General features: G+C 39.7%; 1 protein-coding gene across 3 annotated transcripts in view; it reads left to right on the forward strand.

The window, feature by feature from the left end:
- The window catches only part of mtss1 (MTSS I-BAR domain containing 1), an 82,751-nt gene that overhangs the window by 18,011 nt on the left and 37,914 nt on the right, over positions 1-26,826 (forward strand). For all 3 annotated transcript variants that reach the window (XM_084740486.1, XM_084740495.1, XM_084740505.1), the window contains exons 2-3: positions 7,779-7,840; positions 15,070-15,143. In XM_084740486.1, the coding sequence (XP_084596612.1) occupies positions 7,779-7,840; positions 15,070-15,143 (136 nt within the window). The remainder of the gene's footprint in view (positions 1-7,778; positions 7,841-15,069; positions 15,144-26,826) is intronic.

Consider the following 26,826-nt stretch of genomic DNA (forward strand, 5'->3'; position numbering starts at 1 on the left):
TCAATAAACTCTGAAGCGAACAAAATTTACACATACTTAAACACATTGTTAGGAAAGATCATCTTTACAATTGCACACCACTTTTAGTATTTCTGAAGCATAATTTCAGTCACCAGAAGTAAAAAGCTAACCGTGTGCTATAAACAAACAACACCACGTATTCAGCGTGATGTTGTTTCATGTCCGTGACAACGTCTGTAGTCTCATGTCGTGAGTGGGGTGTTTACTGGCATATTTTATGTCATACAACAAAACCTGAAAATACCTTAAGCTTGTGTTACCACAGACTTTATTTAAGACATCTAACCAAAAACCCATTGACTTCAAGAGGAGTGAACCAGAAGCGTAAAAATGCAAAAACTAATTTCTGGGTTTTTGGACTCCTGCAGCAACAGTGTTAGCTACTTTTTAGTCATTGCCAACTTAATATCTGAACTTTGAAGACATCAGCGTAATTACAAATTGTGATGGACATTTTTCACTATTTTCTTGTATCAAATAATTAATTGATAAATTACGAGAACTAATTGAGAAAATAGATAATAAAATGGTTGTTAATTGTAGCCACTCCAGTGACATTTGAACCTCCAACCACAGCAGTGTTTCTGCCTGTCTGGCTGACTGACTCTTTGACTGAGCGACTACATAAAGCCTTTCTAGAAAGGTCAGCAGGGCAGTTTTCTCACTTTCCTAAGATGTCACGCTAGTGTCTGCTCAGCGCTCTGTCTCTTTTCTCTGTCAGTCAATAGAGCAAGTCGGGATTATCACTGGAGGATTAGACACTGAAGGCAGGTGACTTCACACACAGAGACTATAAGTAACAGTATACCTGGTCATGCTGTCTGGTTGACTAAGCAGATAGGATAACAGCTCTGTATATCTTCTATACATGGTGAGCTCAGGCTCTGTGAATAGAGTTTACTGTGTCAGTGTCGGTGAAGCATGGAGTCTGTTTCCACTCATCCTAACTGAATTTAAGGCAGGTACCAAAGTGATAATCCTTATTTTAGTTAGGTCCACAGATGAACTTTTAGGTAAATTTTGATATTTAAAAAGATATGAGAGTACAGTAGTGGTATATAGTCCTCTTTTCACATGAATTCACACCTTGAACAAATATTTTTCATAAAGACCCCTTCAATTTGTTTGTTAGGGAGTCATAACCAAAGTAAGTATTAGGGTTGAAAAAAAAAATTTAATTAAAAGAAGTTGTTGCTTCTTGACATTGCTCCATCTCCATGTATCGTGTATTATTTTATTATTATTATACTAACTTTTATTTCAAGCTTCAGAGGCTAAAACCAGCTAAGTTACGAACTTGTGGCTTGGAGACGTACCTGGCACAGGGATGTATGTCAGACTCTCGTTCGGTAGAGAGGTGAGAGTTTATCTGATGGCTCTCTTCACTGGTGATGGGAGTTTTCGCAGCAGTGTGAGACAGTTAGAGGAAGTGGCTGTCACTAATAATAATGGTACCGTCATCCATCGCGATGCCAACGCCAACTTGGTAGACATTATCCTACACTAGTAAGTATTGAGCAGGACATTTTACTGTTAAAACTTGTCAGTGTCCTCTTGTGAAGAAATAATGACATTTTGATACTGTTACCTTAAAAAATGTCTTTGGAACTACACTTTGTTTCTTATCAACCAGTGTATATGTCGGCACTTAAACCTCTGTGAGAAGCTAATAGCTATCAATCAGGCTCTAAATTTGATTAGAGACGTTCCAATTCCATTTTCTCCTTCCGGATGCTGATTCTGATGCCAAAACCTGGTGTGTCTGTCAGTACCAGTGCATTAAGAAGACAGCTGTACACCACTAACCCTGTATAATGTGATATGATTGATATTGTTGCATGGCTTGTATGGTCATTGCTGCATGGAACATGACTTCGCCATCCTGGGGAAAAAATGGCTGGGAAGTGCAGGGTCCAATTTTAGGGTTAATCAATTAAGTGGTATTAGATCGGTGCATAGAATGTGTACTCACAAAGACCGATACCAGCTTTTATTAGGCAGTAGCAGAAGCAGATATCGATACTGATATTGGAACAACCCCAATCTTAATTTAGCTTCTTATCAAATACCCGTCTTTACTTTTGACTTGTGGTGACCCGTAAAAATCAGTGTTTTGAGGCATCAGTTGATAAAACCTGACTCGAGTGTCAGTCAGATCATGTCTTGAAGACACAGGTGGTTCACTCAGACTAATGTCATTCGTTATGTTGATCAGTCACTGCCTTTTGTTACATTTTCTCCTTCGTCTGAGAAGAGACAGCTGTTTTCTTGGCAGCTGTCTCAGGCAACCCTCTGAACACCATCAGTGACCCTTGTGGGTCCTGGGACCCTAATTTAGCCACCGCTGCTCCAGAGCTCTCAGTATCAAGCTTCAGTTGACCCTGACCATGGCGTTTTCAGCCCTGCTCGCTGCAAAACCACTGCAGGGATATTTTGTCTGTGACTGACTGTGACATTCCTGGCAGTCACAACAAATCCTGACAGAATTTAAGGTTTAGTCGAGAAGTGGCGAGGGAACAAGAGGGGCCCTGCAAGAGCTACATGGACTGAAATATAAGCAGCAGAGAGATTTTGGAGTGTATGCTCTTGGTTTGTAGCTTGAAACTCTTTGTCTAGAGTGACCTTCAGTGACTGCTCAAGTAGAATGAACTTCATTTCGTAGATAAACAACATCACACGAAGGAAGTTGAGAGTCAGAGCCGCAGTGCTGTGATGATATTCCTGTCAACAGTCACTAGGCGTGTAATCTCTATCAACAGATGCATATGCATATGAATGCAGAGTCTGTAGGCAAGGGACAGGGGTTTGGTATCAGAAATGTCCTGGTTTTCATTTGAGCAGTGTTGTCCAATCGTCTTTGAGTTGATTTTGGTTGCATGCAGGTAAACAGTCCGTGTGAAGAGCTGGCTGAAATGGACTCTCTGAAGTCATTGGCTGTAGTCTGGCGATGACAACAAACATTTTTTCAACATTCATATGCAGATATCTGTTTGTAGAGTTTGGCCTCCATCCTGTCCTGCATCTTAGGCTGGTAATCCAACTGTCAACAGTAGGGATGTCACAATTTCAATATTGAAAATCGTTCAAAATGATCTTTCAATTCCAATAACCAACCCATTCCTTCTTGTGTATAGATAGAATGTATAGATGTGATAAATATATAGTTTCCGGGGCATAAAACGAACCTGTTGATCTTGTTTTGTTCACAACCCAAAGATATTCAGTTTCCTCTCACAGAGGAGTAAAGAAACCGGAAAATATTTGCATTTGAGAAAGCTGAAATCAGAGAATTTTGACTTTTTTGAAATACAAAAAACACAACTGAAATGGTTAATAAATTATCTAAATAGTTGCCAATTAATGTAATAGTTCATTAATAATTGATTAATCATTGTAGTTCTTGTTTAAACATTAGCAAATGTTGAAATAAGAACATGAATGAAAAATGTCAGTATGCCAGTCATCTGAATGAGATGACAGACTCCGGTCTCTGGTTGATTTTTCTAGCAGACAACACCTGACCCGCCTGCACTTTCGAACTTGTGTTGTGCACACGCCAAGATGTAAACCTAAGTGTATTAGGGCTAATCTGACAGTAATTATTCGATCACAGGTTGCACTGAACTGAAGGCAGGCAGAGCGTTCTGCACTGAATGGTTCTGGCCGAACACATTGTACCTTGTGAACGCATAAAGACTAGGCAGACAAAAATGTACAGAAGTATAATAAAACGTCAGCGGGAGAACACGAGGTACAAGAGATTTGATTGCGAGCAGATTTATACATGAGACAATTTTCCATGCATGGATTTTCTGAAAGATTAATACGATGAAAAACCCCCTTGCATGAGATGAGGTTTTGCAAAGATTACTTCAATTCAGAGCACTCTATATTATCATATGTAGGCGTGATTTACTGCCTGAAATGTACCATCATTCATTCGATAACAACTGTTCAACAATCATTAATGATTTCAGCTTCAAAAGCAGGGCTGTGACTTCTAAGTTCAGCTTACCCTAAATGTGCGTCATCTTAAATTTTACTTGTGAGCTTATGTTCTTTTTTTCTCTAAATCCCAGAATAAATTTTTGTTCCAGTCACAACCTACTTTGTCCCCACAGGGATCATTAAAGTTTTGGAGTTCAATCAATTTCAATTCATTTCATTCCTCTTCCATTTATTCCACGTTCGCTATTAGCTGTTCACCAGAGGCATTCAGCTGGTCACCTGCAGTATTTCATCACGCAGTGTTAAGTCCCTGCAGCTAGTAAACCTGTCAGCCCCGTGCTGTGTGCATGCCTGGCTAGCTGTGAAGCGGGGGCAGGCTAACAGCTTTAGCGGTGTGGAGCTAAGAGGCTAATGGTGTGGTGTTAGGGGTTAAATCGGTATTATCCCCTCTCTGGTGGACCAGCAGAAACAGGACAGAGGACAGACAGGGTGACTGGGTTTGGAAAAATAAAGAGAGGGAGAGAGAGAAAGTCGGATTCAGCTCTCAGCTCCAGCAGGGCTTTCCTGCATTTTTAATTGAATAACCAGAGCACCACACCAGCAGCTGTTGGTCACAGATGTAACCCAAGGTCACAGCCTGCAGCACGAAGCAGCCTTAGATTACATAATCAATCAGCTGCTGTTACAAAATGCAGACAGAGGACAGTTTTACCCCATGAAGGCAGCGCTGAAGAAATTTTAATCTGCACAGAATAAATAAATAAAACATTTTTTTCCGAATGTAAAGGTTGTGAACACCTCTCAGTGATATTGTACTATAATGGCAATATAAAGTACCAAAGTTGATTTTTGGTAACTAATTTATAAAAGAGGGCAGATATTTTTTAACCTTGGACTGCAACTAATGACTGTTTTCACAATTAATGAAGGCCAAAGTGACGTCTTCACATCTCTTCTTTTGTCCAACCAACTGTCCAAAACCCAAAGACTCTTTATTTATTATCATAATTGACAAAGAAAAGCAGCCTTTAAGAAGCTGGAACCAGCAAGTGTTGAACATTTTTGCTTGAAAAATGACTGAAACGATTAATCGATCATCAAAATAGTTGGCAACAAATATTCTTTCCATTTACTAATTGATTCATCAATAAACATAAAATTGTTGCAGCTCTACTTTAATCCATTTTGACTTTGCTGAAATATAAATATTTGTCTATAACTTTAATTCATTATTAAAATTACATAAAATTAACAACCAGCTATTGTGATAATCAAGTAATAACTTTTTTTTTGTCTGATGAGTTTTAGCTTCTTTTCTAGAATTTGGGCTTTTTAATCCTATATACTAAACTATCTTCATCGATTTATCAGGTTGACTCATTATTTAAGAAAAAAACAAACAAAATTCCCTGATTCCAGCTTCTTGAATGTGAATATTTTCTGTTTTTTTAATCCTATATGACAGAAAACTGAATATATTTTGGTTGTGGACAGAATAAGACATTTGAGGACGTCATCTTGGACTTTGGGAAACAGAGATTAACATTTTTCACCATTTTCTGACATTTTATAGACTGAACAATGAATCGATTAATGTGGAAAATTATCGACAGATTAATCAACAGTAGACATAATCATTAGTTGCAGCCGTGGTCCAAATGGAAACTTAACATGAAAAAGTAGCTTGAACTGGGTTTGAACAGGATTCATGGCTCAGTGGTGATGAGATGAGATTTGATGCTTCAGTGTCACTGCATGTTAAACACGATCAGATTTGGTTTGGCGGCAGCCCACTTCACTCAGCAGCATATATAAAAGATAAAAATCTGCAAAGATAAAGCTGAATGTTGAGATGAGCTCAGAGCAAAAGCTGCAGCTTCACAGAGAATCAATCCCAGCTGCATGACAGCGGTGTGGGTTTGCTTGTATTTGGCTCTGCTTCCTTCTGTTTGTTTCTATATGTTTATGGTCGGCCGGAGAGCCCCCGCCTCATGTCCTCATGTGAAACCCACAGACGCCAAAAATAGCACCAGTCACTCAGCTGTTGATCGGTTTGCTGCTGTTGTTCAGAGTAGAAGGAATCTTATTTTCAGAGACAATAAAGAGAGCTCATAAGATAGACGTGCAGCTTTTAATCGATTGGTCGTTTCTGTTTTGACCAGTAATGCTGACCACTGACCTCAGATGCTAATCTTTCCTGAACTGATTTCTCAGCCCCACCTGAATTAGTAACAGTCAGTAAACCAAATATGATGTTTTATCTCAGCATCAGCCTTCCTCATTTGTTTTCCTGCACAGCTGTCCCATTTCTTTTTGCATACTCTCTGGTTCTTTCCTGTCATTTCACACCCCTGGCCTCTCTTCACCCCTCTGATTTTCATTTAGTTCTGGCTTCTTATTTATTTCACTTCAGTCCGTTAAGCCTCATCCTCTTAAACACTCATACTGCAGCTGTAATACTCCGTCAAAGCAACAATAAGACATTTTTTTTTTTACCATTCTTGTTCATCCATAAACTTGAAAAGGAGTTATTACCTAATGCCTTTTGTATTGATATTCAATACCATGTTTGATACCACAGGGAAAAATTGACACGATATTGAGGACATAAAATTTAAGAATTTTTAATAAAAGACAAATTTAACAAGGCTGTAACATGACAACGGACATTTAACCGGAGCAGATGAGATGAGTGACAAGAAGACAGCACTGCGAGAACAACTGGTATCAGTATCGATACTACTGAAGGAGAGTATTGAAAGCATTTCAAATATTCAGTATCGGTATGTCTAAAAATAAAATGTTGTTTTTGTCAACACTCGTGTGCATGGTAGGGCTGCGACTAATTAGTTTTTTAAATTTTTTTATCATCGATTAACCTGTTGATTATTTTCTCGATTAATCAATCAGTTGTTTGGTCCACAGAATGTCAGAAAATGGTGAAAAATGTTGATCAGTGGTCCCCAAAGCCCAGTATTATGTTCTCAAATGTCTTGTTTTGTCCACAACCCAAAGATATTCAGTTTATTCTCATAGAAGAGTAAAGAAACCAGAAAATATTCACATTTAAGAAGCTGAAATCAGAGAATTTTGGGAGCTTTTATTTAAAAACGATGCAAAGCAATTAATCAGTTAATAAAATTAGTTGACAATTATTTTAATAGTGGATTAATACTTGATTGTTGTTCAGTATTGGTGTTGTTTTTTCACTTACCTGGTCAACTCGCCCAAAGTTAGTTTTCACTTGCCCCTGTACAAATTGTTTTATGTATCAGCGGTTTTCAAATTAATCTAGAGCTACAATAAATATAAAATATCAGAAAATAGTTAAAAAATATCCGTCCATTTTTGCATGAAAAACTACTTTCACCATTAATTGATTATCAAAACAGTTTAATTTTGTTCTTCTTTTTTACTGCTTGCTAGGTCAGAAAAGGGAGTTGCTGGATTTGCCTGCCTGACATTACATTGAAGTTGCCCCGGGCAAGCAGCAATTTCCATTGTTGAGCCCTGCACCAAGATTAAGATCGGATTAAAGAGCAATATTTCAACATATTGTTTCTCTGTCAGTGCAGTTTTGCAAGCATTGTATCCATACATCCCCATCCTGTGCAGAGACATATCTGACAGGTTTTACGCTAATACTTAATTAATACTTCTGTCTCCCTCGTTGGGATTATTGTTGTAAAACATATAATGTTAAAGCTTTGTGTCTGATGTCTCAGTTAACCTCAGTGAATCCTTTTGTGGTCAGACTCGTGTGAAGTTGGCAGACTTTTAATATCATTGATTTTCTCTGTTTGCTGCAGGCCAGTTATCCTACATGGGAGGACTTTGTTACCAAAGGAGCCAAACTACAATCACAGCTCAGGTAAAACACACACACACACACACACACACACACACACACACACACACACACACACACACACACACACACACACACACACTCTTAAATTCGATGTGTATTTTTCTAACTGACCCCATTGACCAGCAGGTCATACAACCACTGACTGCGAGGGCTGTAACTGAATCAGAGTATTTCCAAGTTACCTCTGACTCCTCAGCATACAAGTGATGCCTTATCACCTGTAGAGCAGCTGCCCCACACCAAACTCCAACATTAACCTAAATGTCACGTCTTTTACCTTAAAGACTTGTGGTTTAGCGTCTTTTAAAACATCTGATTTTCATCGCAACAAAGAAATATAATGTGTGCATCCTCATCATAGGTCAAAAATAAAATCCTAACACACTGCAGTGTCTCTCTGTGTGGCTGCACATTTTTGATAGTAGTTTGTGTTCAAATAAAATTACTGCAGTATGATGAGAAGTCTGTTAACTACAGTAAGTGGTGGTCAGCATTAGCTCAGTTTGTAACAGAGAAGAATCAGCATGGAAGCTAAGCCATCGACTGCTGTGGACAGTGTCAGCAGCAAAATCTATATCAGCCACTTTAAAAAAGTCCACCCAAAAACTAAATATCAGTTAATGTGCAGAGCTATATTTAGAATATTTTCACTGCTTTACCGTGTCATCAGACAGCCTTTTCTGACAGGAATCTGCAGTTATACGAGTCAAATGTCGCTCTCTCCAAAGCAACCAGACTCCTTGGAGGAAAACAGTAATTTTACGTCGCAAAACACAGGAGTTGTTGGACTACTGCTTCCTTGATTGGTTACTTTATTTGTGCTGTTGCGCAACTTTGGTGAACCTAAACTAAACTTTTAAAACACTGAAGTTACACAAAAACGCAAACGAACTAACCGATTGAGGCAGCAGTACTCTCGTGTTCTGTGAGGTAAAATTACAGTTTTTCTTCAAGGAGTCTGGTTGCTTTGGAGACAAAACAATATTTGGCTTACATGACGGTGGTTTCCTGTCACAAAAGGCTGCCTGACGGCAAGGTAACACAGTGAAAATATTCCAAACACTGATATTGACTTTTTTTTTATCTATTTTATTATTTTTTATTTGTTTATTTTTTAAATGTTTTAGGTGGTATTTTTTTAAATGGCTAAATTACATTGTGCTGCTCACCACAGCAGTTTATTGCTTGGCTTCTGTCCTGGTTCTCCCCTCTGCTTCTCTAAAGTGGATGCATGCCAAGCCCCATCTACTGTAGCTAATACACCGACTACTGACCTCATGCAACCCTGCTTCAAATAATCCAAATTATACCTTTAATCTGCAGCTTTATCAGAACATTTTTGACAACAACTCACAGTTCTTGTGTTTTGTGTCTTTCTACTGGCTCCTGGCCAGCGGTTGACTCACTGTTGAACTCTGCAGGATGTCCGCACTAAACATATTCTGGTTATTGTTCTATTCTGTAGTTTACATGAGCGCTGCATGTGTTCTGACTCTGACTCTCGCTGTCACATGCACACAGTGACCCAGTCGCTGGCTCAGTGTAATAACAATATAATGACTGTGTTTCCCAGTAGGCCAGTTTACTTTGATAAGCATCGCTCTGCCTGCTGCAGACAGTCACAGTCCATTAGCCCTGCCAGTCAACCAGCTACACACACACACACAAACACACACAGAGGCAGGCACAAATAGGACATCCACGCTGTTCAAACCGCTCTAATGTTTAATGCTACTCAAAAGATCTGCTCTGGATGAACTGCACACACGAAGCAGCTTCAGTCCAGACTTCACTCCCGTGTTTGTTTCTTTAACCACCATAGAAAATCAACGCCATTTAAAATGTAAAACATGAAAACAAAGATGGGCCAGGGATTGAGTTCTCCAAGGAAATTTATTGCAATGTTTTGTGCTTATAAGCACTTCAGTGCTGTGAACATCACCAGGATTAGTAAGCAGCTTAATTGAACCCACATGTTAAGAGAACATTACGTAGTTTAATGAAGTCTTAAAAGATTTTATGCTGGAAATATTTAATTAGTTCATTGCATAAGATGTGCTGTGGCTTAGAATAGAACAGGATGAATGCAGGTAAACCTGTTGTAAAGTTGGACTGTCTGTCTACAAATCAGACAGAAACACATCTGACAAGGTAGATGTGGTTAGATGACATGATTGTGGCATGAGGGATGGAGTGGAGTCCTCAGTGCAGAGAGTTGCAGTAGGATTGGGATCCTGGACGACCCGACAGGCGTATTTTTTTATTATTGTCATGGGATGAAATTAAATATATTAAAAATAGATAGTTAGTACTAGATTTAACTACCCATGTAAATGCATTTCCTTCCAGTAAACACCACAAATAAAGTTTCAGTCAAAGTCTTTGGACAGTAATTGTGCATGGAGACCAAAGGTAAACCCACTGTGATATCACTATTAATTTGTGAATTAGCATTTTGAAGACTTAAATTAAGGATTATGGGGGTTCACCATCTTGATTTTTTTTTTTTTGCAACCAGAGGATGCACAGTACCACTGAGAGCGTGGAGCCAATGGGTGATGTACTGCGACACGGACAGTGCTCGGCTTTGACTCTTCTGTTCAGCAGGAAATAATAAAATTCTCATATTACAGCTAAGCAGTCGCTAAAACATGTTCCTAAAAACATATCAAGGGAGTTACAGGCAATGCAGAAACAGAACCTAGATTCATATTTGATCAGTGCTGTTTAGTTTGACGTTTTGATGAGTTTTGTGAGCTCTGTGTGTTGCTCTGGATGCAGGTCATTCTAATGTAGCCCCGCCCTAAAGCATACCCTGCTTTATCATCTGTTTTACTCTATATGGACCGTGATTTATGAAATCAACTTAATGCTGTGTCGAAGAGGACTTGAAACTAGTGATTGAGACCATAAACCCATTAGGAAACTGTTTACTGTTTACTGAGGTCACAAATCAAATGAGAAGTAGGTTAATTTTGCCATAAGTAGATAAATACAATCTGAGCTGTTTTTGAAAACAGTGCAGTCGCCCCCAATAGCCGTTAGAAGGAATGCCGGTTTTAGGCTCTTCTGCATTGGCTCTGGTTTTCAGACCCAGAGACTCCATCCGCTATTTATGCAGTCAATGATGAAGACACAGAGTGTTATTAATTATATGAATAAATAATATCCCTTCCCTTTCTGTCAATCACATAATTGGCTCCACTCTGCTGTTTTGATTTACTGAGACAGACTCTTTTATGGAAAGTTTCATTATAAAATAACACAGTCTCTGGTAAAAGAACATTTTATGTAATGAAGTTCAAATATTTTTTGGATTATTCTGTAGTTACATATCCCCTGTACTCATTTATATGATTATTTATGTTTTAACGTTTGCATGTATTTAACTTTGAACACTTTTAGTTGCAATAATTGTGTGACTGGACCCATGAATTTAATTTAAACATCAGTAATATTTGGAAGTTGTGTGTAGTGTAGTTAAATTACAACGGTAACACTACTTCTCTGAGGCTGAATTATTATATTACCAGCTTTTTTTTAGATCTCATTTCCCTTCAGAGTGACAATGGTTAGTAAATCAAAATAAATTATTTGCCAACTATTTTAATAATCAATCAATTGTTTCAGTCATTTTTCAAGCAAAAATGTCAAACATTCACTTCTTAAATGTGAGGATTTGCTGCCAATTATGATAATAAAAGGAGAGTCTCTGGGTTTGTTACTGGTGGCTGAGCAAAAGAAGTAGTACGAAGATGTCTCTCTGGGCTCTGGGAGTTTATGATTAGCATTCCCCCTTTTTTTTGGGGTCATTTTACAACCTAAATGATAAATCAATTAATCAGGAAAATAATCAGCATATTATTTAATAATTAAAATAATCATTAGTTGCAGCCCTATTGCTGTTGCGTGATGAGGCACGATGATTGATTTTTCACAAGTAAACATTGTTTGGGAAGGATAAGAAATTTTGCTTGTGCAGTCCGATGCTGGATCTTAAAAAAAACAGCCTCATTCTGACTCTTATTCCAGCGAGTACCAACTGAACAGCAGACAACCCGAAGCTTCTGTCAGACTCCAGTGGGGTTTCTAGTGTCTTGTTGAGGAATGTGGGACTGTGAGTTTTCCCGCAGCCTCACCAGGGTGTTCAGGCAGCTGGGGATCATGGGCTGGCAGATCAAACATGTCTGTGCACACATGAAGCCACGGTTGTGTGTTTTAATTTTATATAACTGGTACCAGGAATCCATATTAGCCTTTTTGTAAGCCAGATTTTTGATCATTTCTTAGTTATTTCAGTCAAAACTGGATAATGTTCTTCACTACACACAATGCTAACATCGACTTTTAGAAAATGATGGTAAATGTGTGTGTGTGTGTGTGTGTGTGTGTGTGTGTGTGTGTGTTAATATGAAAGAATTTCCACTGAGGTCAGACAGACACACAAACTATTGACAGCAGTGTCATCTGATCTTCTTAGTTTTCAGGGGTAATGACTCTCTCGCTCTCTCTCTCTCTCTCTCTCTCTCTGTGTGTGTGTGTGTGTGTGTGTGTGTGTGTGTGTGTGTGTGTGCAGCTATAGAAACATAGACCTGAATGGTAATGGCACACACACACACACACACACACACACACACACACACACACACACACACACACACACACACACACAGAGACAATAGGTCCATTGATGATGATGATGATGAGTGTGTGTCAGAAGGTCTCCAGTTGCACTCCTCACACCGGCCTTTGAGGGCGACTGGCCTCTCATGTGGCTCCACCAACCCTGCCTCCAAAATAAAAGTCCTTTATTTTTCCTTTTTAAAACCAAGCAGGGTTTGTTTATGATGCGTCCTCTGCAGCAGACCGCTGTGTTTCTTTGATTTAAACCAGGAAGAAAATTATTTTTGTGCTTTGTTTGTTTTGGTTCACACTTCCTGGTTATAAGCAAACAGCCACATGACTCACATGGTAACCTGCCATCCCTCCTGCAGGAGTTGAGTTAGCAAATCTTATTTAGTTAATGTTGTTTTTGTTTATCATCGTGTTCTTTTTCTCTGTTCATACCAATTAACAAGAGGAATCAATATCATGATAATGGGAGTTAAACTACCACTTGTGTTGGTAATCAGTTTAACACTTTATCTTTTTTCCTGCGTTATCCCCTAATTTGAATACAGATGGGAATTGATAACCTTTATTGATACCAATTCCATTATCAATTCTGCTTATCGAGCCAACTCTTAATCAATTCCCTTATTGATTCCTGAGCTGGCTGCAGCCTGAGAGCTAGCTGTAGCAACGGTCATGCAAAAAACATGATGCCATTTCAAATCATTCAGAGGTTTTTTGAAATAAAACTCGTCTTTTCAATCGTTTCTTCTCCACTAAGCTTTCCTGCTGCTACTATAACATATGGTATTTACTCTCTGTAAAGGATTTGCTGCTCGGTGCCAAATACATGTTATTCCTGGAATTTAAGCTCATGTCAGGTAGAAAGGTGTTTCCACCCTTATTTGAAATGATAATTTTACAGAAATAACAACTGCTGTTGCCATCTTTCTTTGTGAAACGAAGCCACGTTTTGGACTGTTTCTTTCTTTCAGCCATGACTGCTTTGTGTTGCAAGGGCACAGCATCATAGACTCATGAGTTTCGTGTCGTTGTTTTGCAAAGCACAACCATCAGAAATACATGACATCGATAAAAGGTATTGATAACCTGGGAGCGTGTACAATTCTGACGGATCTGACCATTTGGACCCAGTTCTCAGTTCCCTCCATCCTTAAATTTGGAGTTGCTTCTGCATTGCATTTGTCACTACAAGTCTACAGGGGAACTCACTCAAACTGTTACTGTGGAAATCCAACTTGAAGCCAACATGCATAAATTAATTTTCCCCAAACTAGTAACTGAATCTGAAAGGTGCCTGAGAACAGTCAGATCCCCTCACCCAGTCCCTCACCAGCTTCCCACCAGTGAACCATTCAGTAATATTTGTTAGAACGCATGACCAGTCAGGAAGTACCACTGCTGGGAGCAGCATTAGTAGACAGCAGGAAGTTGTTGGTTTTTTTGTGTGTGATTTGGAAGAAACACCAATTTGTTACAAGTACAATCTTGCTTGTTTTTGTCTGTAACACAAATATCGGTGCTGTTGTATTTATTCATTCTTTCATTCATGTTGTATGTAAAGCTGCTTTAAAATATATTACATGTCAACAAGCACTGTCATCATCAGCGTCAGAGGTTCCCAGTCCTTTTTGCACCACAGACTGCTGCATATTGTCAACATGCTTGTGGTGTCACTTATGACAGGTCTACGTGACACATTTGTATGGTGGGAGTTGTGCGTTCGACTACCAGAGCAACCCACCAACACCCCCCAGAGTGTACAATTGCAGAGCGTGACTGCTCTCCACAATTAGGACGATCATTTGAAGATAAAGTTAAGGATCCTCTAAGTGCCTGTGTTCTTACATAATTATTGTTCAGCTTCTTGGCTGAATCAGTCATCATGGTTCTGTAGCAAATGTTCTGTTGCCTGGTAACAATCTGCAACCCATGGACTCAGAACTAGGGCTGTAACCAATGATTATTTTCATTATAGATTAATCGATTAAATGTTTGTGTAAAAATTTGTTTATCACAGTTTCCCAGAAACCAATGTGACAGCTTCAGATTGTTTCTTTTGTCCAACCAACAGCTGAAAAAGAATCTTAATTTAATGTCATATGTGACAAATAAAAGCATAAATTCTGACATTTTGCTCTAAGAATCATTTCGTAAAGCAGTTTATTTTCTTTTGGTCGACTTATCATTGCAGCCTTACTTGGAACCACTGATCAACATTGCACAAGTGTAAACTTGTTTGACCTTTCTGTTCTCTGTCTCATGAATAATGTGTTTGATATCGGCAGTTTGAGTTCTCCCCTTCATGCAAAGACAGACTGGGTTTATGTTTTGAATTAGAGCAGCAACAATTAATGGATTAATTGATTACTAATTATTAAATCAATCACTAATGATTTTGATTATTGATTGATCAGTTTGAGTCATTTTTTAAGTATAAAAACTCTGGTTTCAGCCTCTCAGATATGTGAATTTTTTCTCGTTTCTTTACTGCTCTATGAGATAAACTGAATACTTTTGGGTTGTGGGTAAAACAAGACATTTTCTGACATTTTATATACGAAACAACTAACGTGGTGTCTTTGTGTTTGATTCAGGACGACCATCGTGGTCACTGGAGCCTTCCTGGACGCTTTTCAGAAGGTGGCAGACATGGCGACCGGGACCAGAGGTAAATAAATACACACACACACACACACACACACACACACACACACACACACACACACACACACACACACACACACACACACACACACAAACACACACACAGACAGAAACACAGTGTGATACTGACACATAGAGCTGGATTGTGTTCTCGGCTGTGGGCCAGACACACCAAGAGGAAAATCATTCTGAGATCAGCTTTAGTTTTGTTTGTATGTGCGAGTATCGGTGCGTGCGCCTATGTGCGTGTGTGTTTTTGTATGTGTGTCATCATGTAAGAGAGCCAAGGGAAATGTTTTCCCTCTTGATCTGTCTGTTCCTTCCTTCCTTCTTGCAGTTTGATCTTTCACTGTCTCTCTCTTTTTTTATTATAAATAGTGAAAATCATGAGGGAACTAATTAGCTTTATTAGCTCACTGTGGACCAGGCTCTGTGTGTGTGTGAGAGAGATATAATATAACATAGAAACCATTAAGGATTGTACTACTGGAAGATGAAATGGGCCAGGAAAATTACCCAGCCAATTTTCAGTACATCTCTGTTTTTCTTTTCTTTCCTTGTCTGTTTTTTGTGCTTTCATGTTAAGTTACTTACACTGTTTTGAGGTCATTTCTCCTTAACATTTTTTTTTCTTTTGGTCTTTCTCTCTGAAGTGACACAGTGAGACCTCATGCACAGCTGCCCCGTTTTACCCCAGATTAGGTTACACACATTCACACATACACATATCATAGTGCGGGGAGATTGTAGTTCTTTGGTGCTGAAGGAGTATTGCAACATTATGGGGGGAAAAACTTTTGTTTGCTTTTGCATTCAGAGTCAGATACCACAATAACTTTCACCATATCAGTTTGTCAAATATAGAAAGTCAACCTCATGGCCATGACAAACTTTGTACCCATTGTGATTTTGTAATTCACTCTTCTAACATTGTTAGAGTCACAATGGATAGTTTTAAAAAAGCATATAAATTGATACAGCAGAACCAGAGATATAGTTTTATTCAATGCATTCTTCCTATTTGTCAACCTCACTTCTACTTTACCAGTAATGTAACTTAGCCACTGATAATTTAGTCTGAGATTCTGGTGTTTTGTGCTTGCAGCAGCAAATGTAGGCTCCATCAGAGACGATGTGTGGGCTAGAGGTCTGGTAAACTCGCTTCTTTCTTACTTCACACCCCCAGATTTTTTTTCATTTTCAAACTTGTAGCCTTCAGCTTCAGCTTCAGCTGACTCAAGCGAAGCTCCCTCTGGAGCCACAACAGGCTTTATCCAACTGTTTTCACATCAGCAGTGGTACTCCTCAACAGCCGTGTTCAGACTTTGGTGTGTAAAATCAGTGCAGTTCCCCTTTAATCAGTTATCTGCTGCAGCAGGCTTAACTCTTCTTGTTTCAGGCCTTCCACAAGATTTTGAAACCTGGCTGCAGGGGTCTGCTTCCATTCAGTCACAGGACTGAATGGACACTGATTTTTGGATTATAAAGTCTAGCAAACAGTCAGCATTTCAGTTCATTCCCAAGGTGTTGGATGGGACTGAAGTCAGAGCTCTGTGCAGGCCTGTTCAGCTCTTCCACACCGAACTGGGAAATAACATTTCTTTATGGGTCTGGCTTCTTGCATGGGGGCATTAGCCTTGTTTCCATCCAAATATATCGGAAATTTTAACGAATTTTGAGTAAATCAGCAAAGAAAATTGGTTCATAGTGGTGGCACAAAGTCTCCAGTTGGAAAACAATTATGCCATTGCAGAAGAGAGAGCGCAACTCGCTGACGTAATTAAAAGCTCCAGTCAAACCTCAAACTGTGAAAAACGAAGCAGAAAGCACGATGGAAATCAGACGTTTCTGTTTGTTTCATGTATTAATGTCAGACAGTAGATCTGTGTGGAGCAATCATGGATGTATTAAAGAGCCAAGAGAGCCATAAGGAGACTGTCAGAGCGGAAACAGCTGATCAGTCATGTGAGTTAAATGTTCAAAATGTCAGAACTTGTTCAGAAAAGGTGTTTCCATCTCTCATTAAGCACATTAAAGCTACCATGAAATGGCTGGCTGAGTGCATATTGGCTGGATGTTTCTTGTTAAACAGGCAGCTAGGGAGGAGCTTGTCGCAGAAATGGATTTCTGTTTATAGCAGTGTGTGTTATGCCCCACCCTCATCCCCGCCACGCAGCAAAAGCAGTCCATGGATGTAACACTTGGAGCACTCAGACCAGACTGATTCACAGCCAGACTGGGACCAAACCAGCTCAGAGACCAATGGAGGCCAGTTTAACAACAGGGAAGAGGCTACAAGTGGTTTTCTTGCTGGGTTTGTCTTCCAGCACCCCAAGGCTAAGTCATGGCTAACTGAGCTAATGGCAATTAGCAGTTAGCTGACTTACTTTAGCAACAAATAAAGCTATTTTTCATCAGGAAACTGTAAACACCCTCTGTACTGAATCCTGACTGTGTACATCCTGGTGACCAGTCATGTTCACTGGGAGGCGGCTGTGCTTGGTTCTGTTGCCAGCTAACGACAACTAGCCATTAACACTTACAGTTAGCTACTTAAGCAACAAGTAACGTAAAGCCATCCGTCCACAAGGAAACTCTCCACTCAAATAAACAAGGATTGAGCTGAGCAGCTGGAGGACTTCAGAGAGGAAAACAGAAAATATTTTTTCATAAAATATGATTCAGTTTCATCCAAATCAGGGAATTAAGTTATTAACTTTTGCTTTCGTACAGTTAGGCCTGTTCCTCGGAATCACTCCAGTCTGTTTCAGTGAAAGGATGAATTGTTCCATGATCCACTGTGTCATAAGAGAGAAATCATTTCATTGGATGCAAATTTAGTAATGCCCCATAGTGTAGTTTATAGTCACCTTCCAGAAAAATACAAACTCTGGAATACCATTAAGAATACCTGAGATGACTTTTTCATCATTGCTGCATCAGATACTGTAGTATACTGTAGGTCATATACAGCGTGACCTATAAGTTTGATAAAAACACTTAAACATGGATTTTGACTTCATGGGAATGTCAAATAATGCAAAAAAACACATAAAGTGAGAGGGTTTTTTTGCAAAATTGAGGAACTTTGTTGTAAGAATTTTGTTTCCAGCAACCTTTTCTATTGCAGTATTTCAAAATGTGCAAAAAAATACATTGATGGAAATACAGCTACTGTTATGTTAAGACAGGAGAGGATCTTCTGCCACAAAGTCAGAAGTGCACTATTGTTGAAAATATCAGTATATGCCTCGATATTAAAATTTCCCATCATTAGAACTGGGAGGCTAGTTTGTGATGTCTTTTTCTTTACCAACTGACGTTGACCATTTTCATTGTCGTCCCTCTTCGGACATTAACAGAACATCTTGTCTCTTGTGATTTAAGTATCAGTACTGAGCTCCGCTGATGATGCAGACTGCAGGTTGTATAAATACATGGAGGACGATGTGTACAGGGACTAACAGTGTATTCAGAGCCGCAGCGTCTGTGTGTTGGGGCTTTGTTGAGACAGTCAGCTGCTGGTATGATTATGTAACACAGAAGTCAGTTGGTATTTAAAGGAAATCCAGTAACATGTGGGTGTGCGTGTGGGAGGTGAATCATAGCCGCTCCCCTCCGTGGAACTGTCTACAGACCTGCTCTGTCATGTCTCAGCGTTCCTGTTTGTTTATCAAAAAGGCAGCAGCACACATTAAGAAACAAAATGTAAATAGGTCAGATTTAGCTGTTCTGTTGCTGTGCACAAACACAGCAGGCTGCAGATAAATAACAGTGCAGTCTTTTAAATACAGAGATTAATGTCAAATAAGCAGCTTCGGGCAGCTTGGGATCACATTCTGCAGCACATGACATCACCTGAAGCAGAGCTAAAGCCCGAACATCTCAGTATCATAAGGTATCGTCATGCATCCCTCGTCACAAGACATACAGTATAGCTCAACACGAGGAGGAGAAAGTTTGGAGAATGTACAGCCACACACACAGCAGGCAGCACTTACAACATGTGTTTATCTCTGTTAAACATGCACAGACCCCTGTCTCATACCTACATAATATGTACTTTCTGTATCTATGAATTACAGCAGGTCAGGGTTGCTAATATCTACAAAACCCTGTGGAAGTCATCATCATGCAGGTCTCATTGCAGTCTTGGGAACAGGAAGTCTTAAAGTCTGCTGCCGCCTGTCAAAGCATCTCCCAAGAAAGGCACCGTAACCCTCTACTTACCTGCTGTGGATGTGTCTCATTAAAGCTGAAATTACACTTCCTGTGTCAGTGTAGCAGCGAAGGTCCTCTTGATGTACATTTTGCCACCTCCCCATGTTTGCAAGGGGCCCAGACTGTCCGTCCGTGCCCTAAAATGTGTGACTGCACGTACCAGCAAACGTGTGACCTCATTAGGGTATTTGGACACCCAATGTAGCACAATGGCATGACTGCATACATGTCTGCTGTCTGTATTACATAGCCGGTCCTCAGGTGTGTGTGTGTAGAAATAGAAGAAAATAGGATCTTCTGCAAACAGGTGTACAAGATGAGCTTTCACAGCTGGTTCTGGTGTTAAAACATATATTTTGTCAAAACTTCTTTGCTTAGAAGTATGGAAAAGTTAGATTTAAGATGCTGTCACTCAGGTGATGAGTGAGCTGGCCTTGATTTATTGTATTTGCGGTTTGTTTTGGTCAAAAGCATCTGTCAGATTAATGTTATGTAATTCTTTAAAAGGTGGACAATCTCTTAAAACACTTTTCATCCTTGTGCCACGTTGCTCTAAACCAAACGTTGAATAATCATTTTGCAGGTCAACAGAAAATTGATCTGTCTGTAGAGGATATTTCTAAAACACCACCGTCACGAGTGACGTTCAATAAAGAATACAAAGGTCGCAGATAACACGGCTGCTGATAAGCATTGGCTGCTGTAGGGATTCAAACTGCTGAAACTGTAGTCAGTAGTTCAATTAGCTGACAAATCCAGCAACAGTATTGATAATTGATTAAACATTTAAAGGTTCAGTTTGTACTATTTAGGGGGATCTGTTGACAGAATATGACAGAAATGCAATATGATATTAATAAATAAGTTTAAATGAGTGTATAATCACCTGAAAATAAGAACTGTTGTGTTTTCGTTGCCTTAGAATGTAGCAGTTGATATGTACAGAGGGTGCAGGACCTCTTCCATGGAGTCTGATATGTTGCACTGCCATGTTTCTACTGTAGCTCAGCATAAACAAACCAAACACCGGCTCCACAATCAACCTGTCGTGTTTCTTGTGAGTTTTGCAGCCACTGTAGGTTCTCCTACATGTTTGGAAGGCAACTGCGATACAAGTCTTTTGCAATCTGCAAGCTCACTGCTAGATGCCACTAAATCCTACACACTGGTCCTATAAAAAGATCACATACAGTTCAAGAGAAATGTGTCAAACAGGAGTTCTCTGGTAGAAAACAGGCGTGATTCTTTAGGTTCAGCCCTGCCTGATCTTGGCCTGGTTCATCCCCATTTGTCTGGTTTAACCCTGCTCGGCTCTGCAGTGGACACAAGGCTGTTGCCATCTGTTAGCAGTTAGCTCGGTTTAAAGCTAATACGGACTCCACACACTTCATGTTGACAAAGCACATTCCTCTGTTCTCTCTCTCTGTGTGTGTACCTGTGCAGTGTGTTTTAACAGCTGTCCCCTCCTCTACAGAAACTTATTGACGACAAAACATCTTCGAGAAAGAAAAAAAAATCTGCCACTAAACACTTGAGATCACTCGGGGTTTGCAGTGGTAGAATCAAATTTAAGCATTCTCTGAGTCTGCTATCAGTTTTCTTCTGAACAGGTTACTTGGCAAACATTTCTGACTAGCAAGCAGCCAAATGACTTGCTGGGCATCAGGGTCATGTTCTTTTCAGAGTGGAAAAAAAAGTCAGGTTTTGAACATGGCACGTTTTGATTTTTAAGATGATACAGAAACCAAATACTGCTGTGTCTCTATTGTGTCCAAACGCCAGTGTCTCAGCTTTTATTTTGAAAGTCAAAGAAAGGGTCCAACAGGATGACCCTTCACTTCCAGGTCAAATTGAACAGATGAGGCTCTCTTGTCAGTTTGAGTTTGTGCTCATCAAAGGATTCAGCATGAGCAGTTTCGATCATTGCAAACATGAGAATCCCTGTGCAAATATAGTTGCACAATTCCTTAAATCATCTTTTACGATTCTGTCATCTTGCTCGTATAAATCTAAGTCTGCTCTTACAAATCTGTGCCTCAGCACTCTCAAATCTTTTGTCATCAGTATACTTCCATACTCCTCCTCCTGAGAGGAGAGACAAATGAAAAATTCAAGGGCTGACTACAAGGAAGAACCTAGTTATCTCTTTTAACCATTTAACTAACACATACACACAGAGACACACAAATACTGTTACACTCTTTGCGTTGACAAGTCCTGTCAACGCATAAAAACGCTTAATTGTTTTCTCCCTTTTAGCCACTCATAACACCTGCAGGGAACTTTGTGTACGTTTGTGTGTGTGTGTGTGTGTGTGTGTGTGTGTGTGTGTGTGTGTGTGTGTGTGTGTGTGTGTGTGTCAGAACCGGTCTGGTGGGTCTGTGTGCGGATTCTGTGGTTGGTTGCCATGGTAATACCCATGTTCTCATCTTTCTGTGATCTGGGAAGTGGAAAGAAGTGCTGCATGTTTGTAGATTGTTTACCAGGTAAGACAGACTGACAGCTGGGAGAGGCTTATCAGCGGTGTCGCACACCTGAGGTGGGAGTTCCTCCATGTGGGAACGAATGTCAGGGTCAGCTGACTGCAACTGTTGTTTATCAGTGTGTGTGCCGTGTTTGTAATCACTGACAGCATCGTCGTGGTGTGTCAGCGCAGGTAATCTGAATACTTGAACTCGGCAGGAGCCACAAGGCACCTTAAAAATCCCCAAACAGGTAAACTATTGTAATTACAGAAAACTGATAATTGGTGTGTATTAATTAGAGGTTGACTGATGGTGAATTTTTAAAGGCTGAAATAATAGCGACAGTTAAGAACAGGACAAATATATCATGTTTTGATCACAACCCAAAGATATTTACTGTCGTAAAAGATCAAAGAAACCAAAAATATTCACATTTAACAAGTTGAAATCAGAGAATTTTTTACTTTTTTTCTTAAAAACTCAAACAGATTCATCAGTTATCAAAATAGTTGGTGATTATTCTAATAATTAATTCACAATTGATTAATTGCTCTACATACTGGTGAGTCATGAGGCAAGTCTATAACTCTAAGTTATTATTGAAATATACAACTAAACAAAAAGTTTCTACTTTGTGCAGACTCACTTATACCCTAAAATGCCTTTAAAAACTTTTGGCCATCAAAGGACTGATAGATGCCTAATGTTTTTTTTACCCCACCGACATTCTGATTGGCTATCAGGCTGCTTGTTGCCTCAGTTGGTTGAGATGGTTATGTGAGGCTGTTTGCATGAGTATAAATACAGGTGTGCCTTGAGATTTTGACTTGCCTTGGGCACAAGTTTGGAAACCACTGGTCTACAGGGACAGTACAGCCAACATAACTCTGGGTGATTCAGATGTGTACAGAAGCTTTTGCACACCTGATTGGACTTTTTGTGCATAATTTTTGCACACCAAGTTTATGTACACGTCCTTGTGTTGTCAGACTTGAAGTGTGAAAATGTCTCTGATCTCCAGCACTGATGATATTTTGCTTTTCATGAGATGAAGGGTGGTGGTAGGATCATAATGTTCTTAGTTGTTTACAGAGCCATTACTCTTCCTTGTATGTTAGCAAAAGGAAGTTTCTTTCCTGTTCCTGTCATCCACCTTTATCTGATGGCCTTTGTTGTTACAGGTGATGACTCAGATAATACACTGAATAATATGTGGAAGAAGTAGGTGGAGAAAGGATAACAAACAATGCTCTTACCTTGATCTTAGTCTCATAATGTCATGAAATATACATGCATTTCATCAGTCCAATCAGTCATTTCTGAGAGCAAAATTTCAGAAGAAAAAACACAAATCAACACAAGTTGTTCTGTGTAAGAAGCAACAGAAACATGATTTAACTGCCTGCTTGGTTTTGTGCAAATGCCTTGTTTATACATTTGATGGCAGTGGCAGAACAGTGGGCAGCGACACATCAGTTATCTGTGCTATGATCAGTTTTTCCAAGAGCCAGATTTTAAGACTCCCTGTTGAGCCACTGAGCCATTGATTGGCTGATATAGATTAACACCTGATTGATCAGTGTCCCTAAATAGAAGTTGTGAGGCGTCAGGCTGTCTCTGCTTTTCACTGGCTGATGTAAGTTCTTTCTCCTGCCTGTGTGTTGGGTTACACCAGATTGAGTTTACACCAAATTAAATCATACGATTTCATTCGATTGTATTTCAGTAAGATGAAGACTCTGCAGTGGCTGATAGTGCTGATCGCTTTGCTTTATTTTCTTTGTCTTCTTCTAAATCTTTCTTCCATTTTACACAAATTGTTTTAACAGTCAGACTTCTGTTTTCTTGTTCAGAATAAAAGTGCAGATGTTCACCTTGAACATTATAGATTTACCGTACTTTTGGCTTCTACTTTTTAGAGCATTGACTGATAAATGTACTGACTGAATGTATTTGTAACAGATAACTAATATCTGTAGATAACTGCAGACATCACTGATGATGCTCAGGAGTGATGATATGAACAGCACCAGAGCTAAAACTCGGCATAAATCGTGTCACAATCAGCTGATTTTTAAAGCAGGTTTCTCTTGTCTCTTCTCTGGTGATTCCACATGACTGGTTTCCCCGGCAACTGAGGAACAGTTGACGTCTTTGGCATCATGGGGCTTTCAAAGAACACACACACAAACACACACACACACACGCAAACACACACAGATCACAAGACGCCCTACTGAGTGCTGACTGGTTGTAATGGAGGTTTCTTAAGGTCATCTGTGTGTGTGTGTGTGTGTGTGTGTGTGTGTGTGTGTGTGTGTGTGTGTGTGTGTGTGTGTGTGTGTGTGTGTGTGTGTTTGTTTTGGACTGCAGAGGTGATGAGACTGTTTGCTCCATTCAAACTGACTGGTCAACTGGTCAGTTAATCAATAACTGGATCAATATAAAGGGAGAGAACGAGTTGGGGAGGCTGTTGCTGTCATAGACTGGAGGACTGGAGTTGTTGTCATGGTGACCAGTGTAGTTGTGATGCAGGATGGAAACGGTATCATAGTTTTAAGATCACCTGCAGCAGAGCTGCAATGATTTGTTAATTAATTGATTAATTCTATTAGAGAATCGTGATCTCAATACTTTTAGAGAAAAAATGTGATTCATATTTCAGCAAGAACCGTGCAGCTCTAGACGGTAGTGTGTAAGTGTGTGCAGCATGCACGTGAGGGAGAGCGAGCGGCAGACTGGCGATGCTGCTCATACCAGAGCAGAGACTTAAATGTAACACTAACTTGTGAGTCTGGCAGTAAATGTACAGTTCAGGTTACAGTGTTTGCTTACAAATGCTGCAGTTTCTCAAGACTGCTGGAAAACTGCTGGAAAAAAATGACAGGTTTAGCCCTGCATCAAGCTAAACATGAAAGGCTAAGCTAATGTTAACACAAGTGTTAAGCCTTTACATCTCTGGCTCTGGTTTGGTTGTATTCCTTGATCCAGACCTGAACTGCAGTGTCTTTTTTGGAGACTTTGTAAAATAAACCCATAATAATGAATCCCAACACTATTTATTTTGTTGTAACAGTTGTTGTTGTTAGGATGTTGTTAGCCACCTACTGGCAATCCCAAGATGTTAAAGGATGCTATGGGTCTGTTGACCAATCAGAGGCTGTGTCCCTGACTTGAGTGCAACAGTGTTGATCCGTAGGTGTATAAATAGACCCATGTGCTGATCTCAACATGAGATTCACCTTTTACTCGTCACAGCCCTGGCTGACATCTGATTTTCTCTCACATCACTTGAATTACAATATGCTTAAAGGTTTTTATGGAACTTTTGCCTGATGACACCAAAAATAAACTGTCTACTACAGCTTTAAGCTCGTCATTTAGTCCTCTCTGACAGTAAACAGAATATCTCTGGGTTGTGGACAAAACAAAACATTGATAGACAGATTAATCAATAATGAAAATAGCCATTAGTTTCAGCCTTAACCTGCACACAAATTCCACTTTAGATTTCTTGAAATTGAACCAGTTCAGTTTCAGTCTACACTGGATGTTTGTAAGTTCAGAATGTTTGGCAGAAGTTTGTCTACCTGACGGTCACATTCAGAGTGATTCAGAGGAAAAGAAAGTCTTTGTGGAACAACCTGGGAGCAAGAGAAATCGACAGGAATTAACACACACACACACACACACACACACACACACACACACACACACACACACACACACACACACACACACACACACACACACACTCGCAGACTTCTCTGAAAGGGCCACATTATGAGCTGTGAGGAGGAGAGAGAAGCTGGAAAATCTGGGTTTAGTAGGAGGGCGAACAGTTCCCTCTCTGTCTCTCTGGCGTTGTGTCTTTGGAAAATGGAGGGAAATTATAAATGACTGGAGCAGCTTTTTATTTTCCTCGTCTTCTTTTTCCACCCAGAGGAGTTTCAAATCATTCACATTTTATATCATTAGCACGTCCTATACAACAGTTAACATAGTCTGCTTTACATGTAAGAATAAGTACAGAATAAAGCCAACAAGTATTTTCTCTTGGTGAATTATATGAATGAAATGATAAATCTGAATCTCCTCTGATAATGAGAATGTTTGTTATTGTTCTACATTGTTGTTTTCTGCTCTATATTGAGTGCTGAATTTGACCAAACAGAGTGTAACCACGGGTTTTTATTGCAATATGTGGCTAAAAGTATGTAGATACCCCTTAGTTCCAATGAAGGAAATCTTATGCTCTGCTTATGTATATGCTATAATATACCAAGATTATCAAAAGTGTTGACACTTGAATACTTTTTTAATAGTGACTTTTACTGCACCAGCACAAAACAAAATATCCTATTCTGTTGGCCAAGGACTGTTTTTCCTTCTTGCTGTGGTATTAAAAGAGGTTTCACCCAACCCCACATCATACAGCGATATTTTAGACAATGGTGAGCTTCCAACAACAATTTGAGGAAGGTCATCTGCTGTTTCAACATGACTCCCCCAATCCACAAAACCAGATCTGTAAAGAAATGGTTTATCCAGTTTGGTGCTCTTGTGGCTGAGTTGGAGAAAATCCCTGCGGCCGGGTTCCAAAATCTGATGGAAACTCCTCTGATAGACAAACATGGAACCGGCTCAGTTACAGTTCAAGCACTTAATCTTGAGCTGTTCTGAGCGTTTCCACCAAAAATGACTTGTTTTAGAACCCGAATAGTTTGTTCCCAGCCAGAGCCAAAAGATGGTAGGTTTTCCCGGGGGGGAACCAAAGTGGGCGTGTCATATTCTGCAGGTCGTTGCGCGCTATGCACTATGTCCCTCTGTTGATGACGCATCCTCTGGTGAAAACACAGACTGATTTGTTAGATTGTACCAAGGTTCCAAGAACCAGGGATAATTTGGTGGAACGGGGCCTTGAGAAGTGCGGAGGCTGTTGTGGCAGCAGATTAAAGCTATTCAGGATTGGTATGAGGGAGGAATGCACACCAGTATCAG

Source organism: Lutjanus erythropterus, chromosome 2 (genome assembly GCF_056507025.1).
Source record: "Lutjanus erythropterus isolate fLutEry1 chromosome 2, fLutEry1.hap2, whole genome shotgun sequence".
NCBI classification, from domain to species: Eukaryota; Metazoa; Chordata; class Actinopteri; order Lutjaniformes; family Lutjanidae; genus Lutjanus; species Lutjanus erythropterus.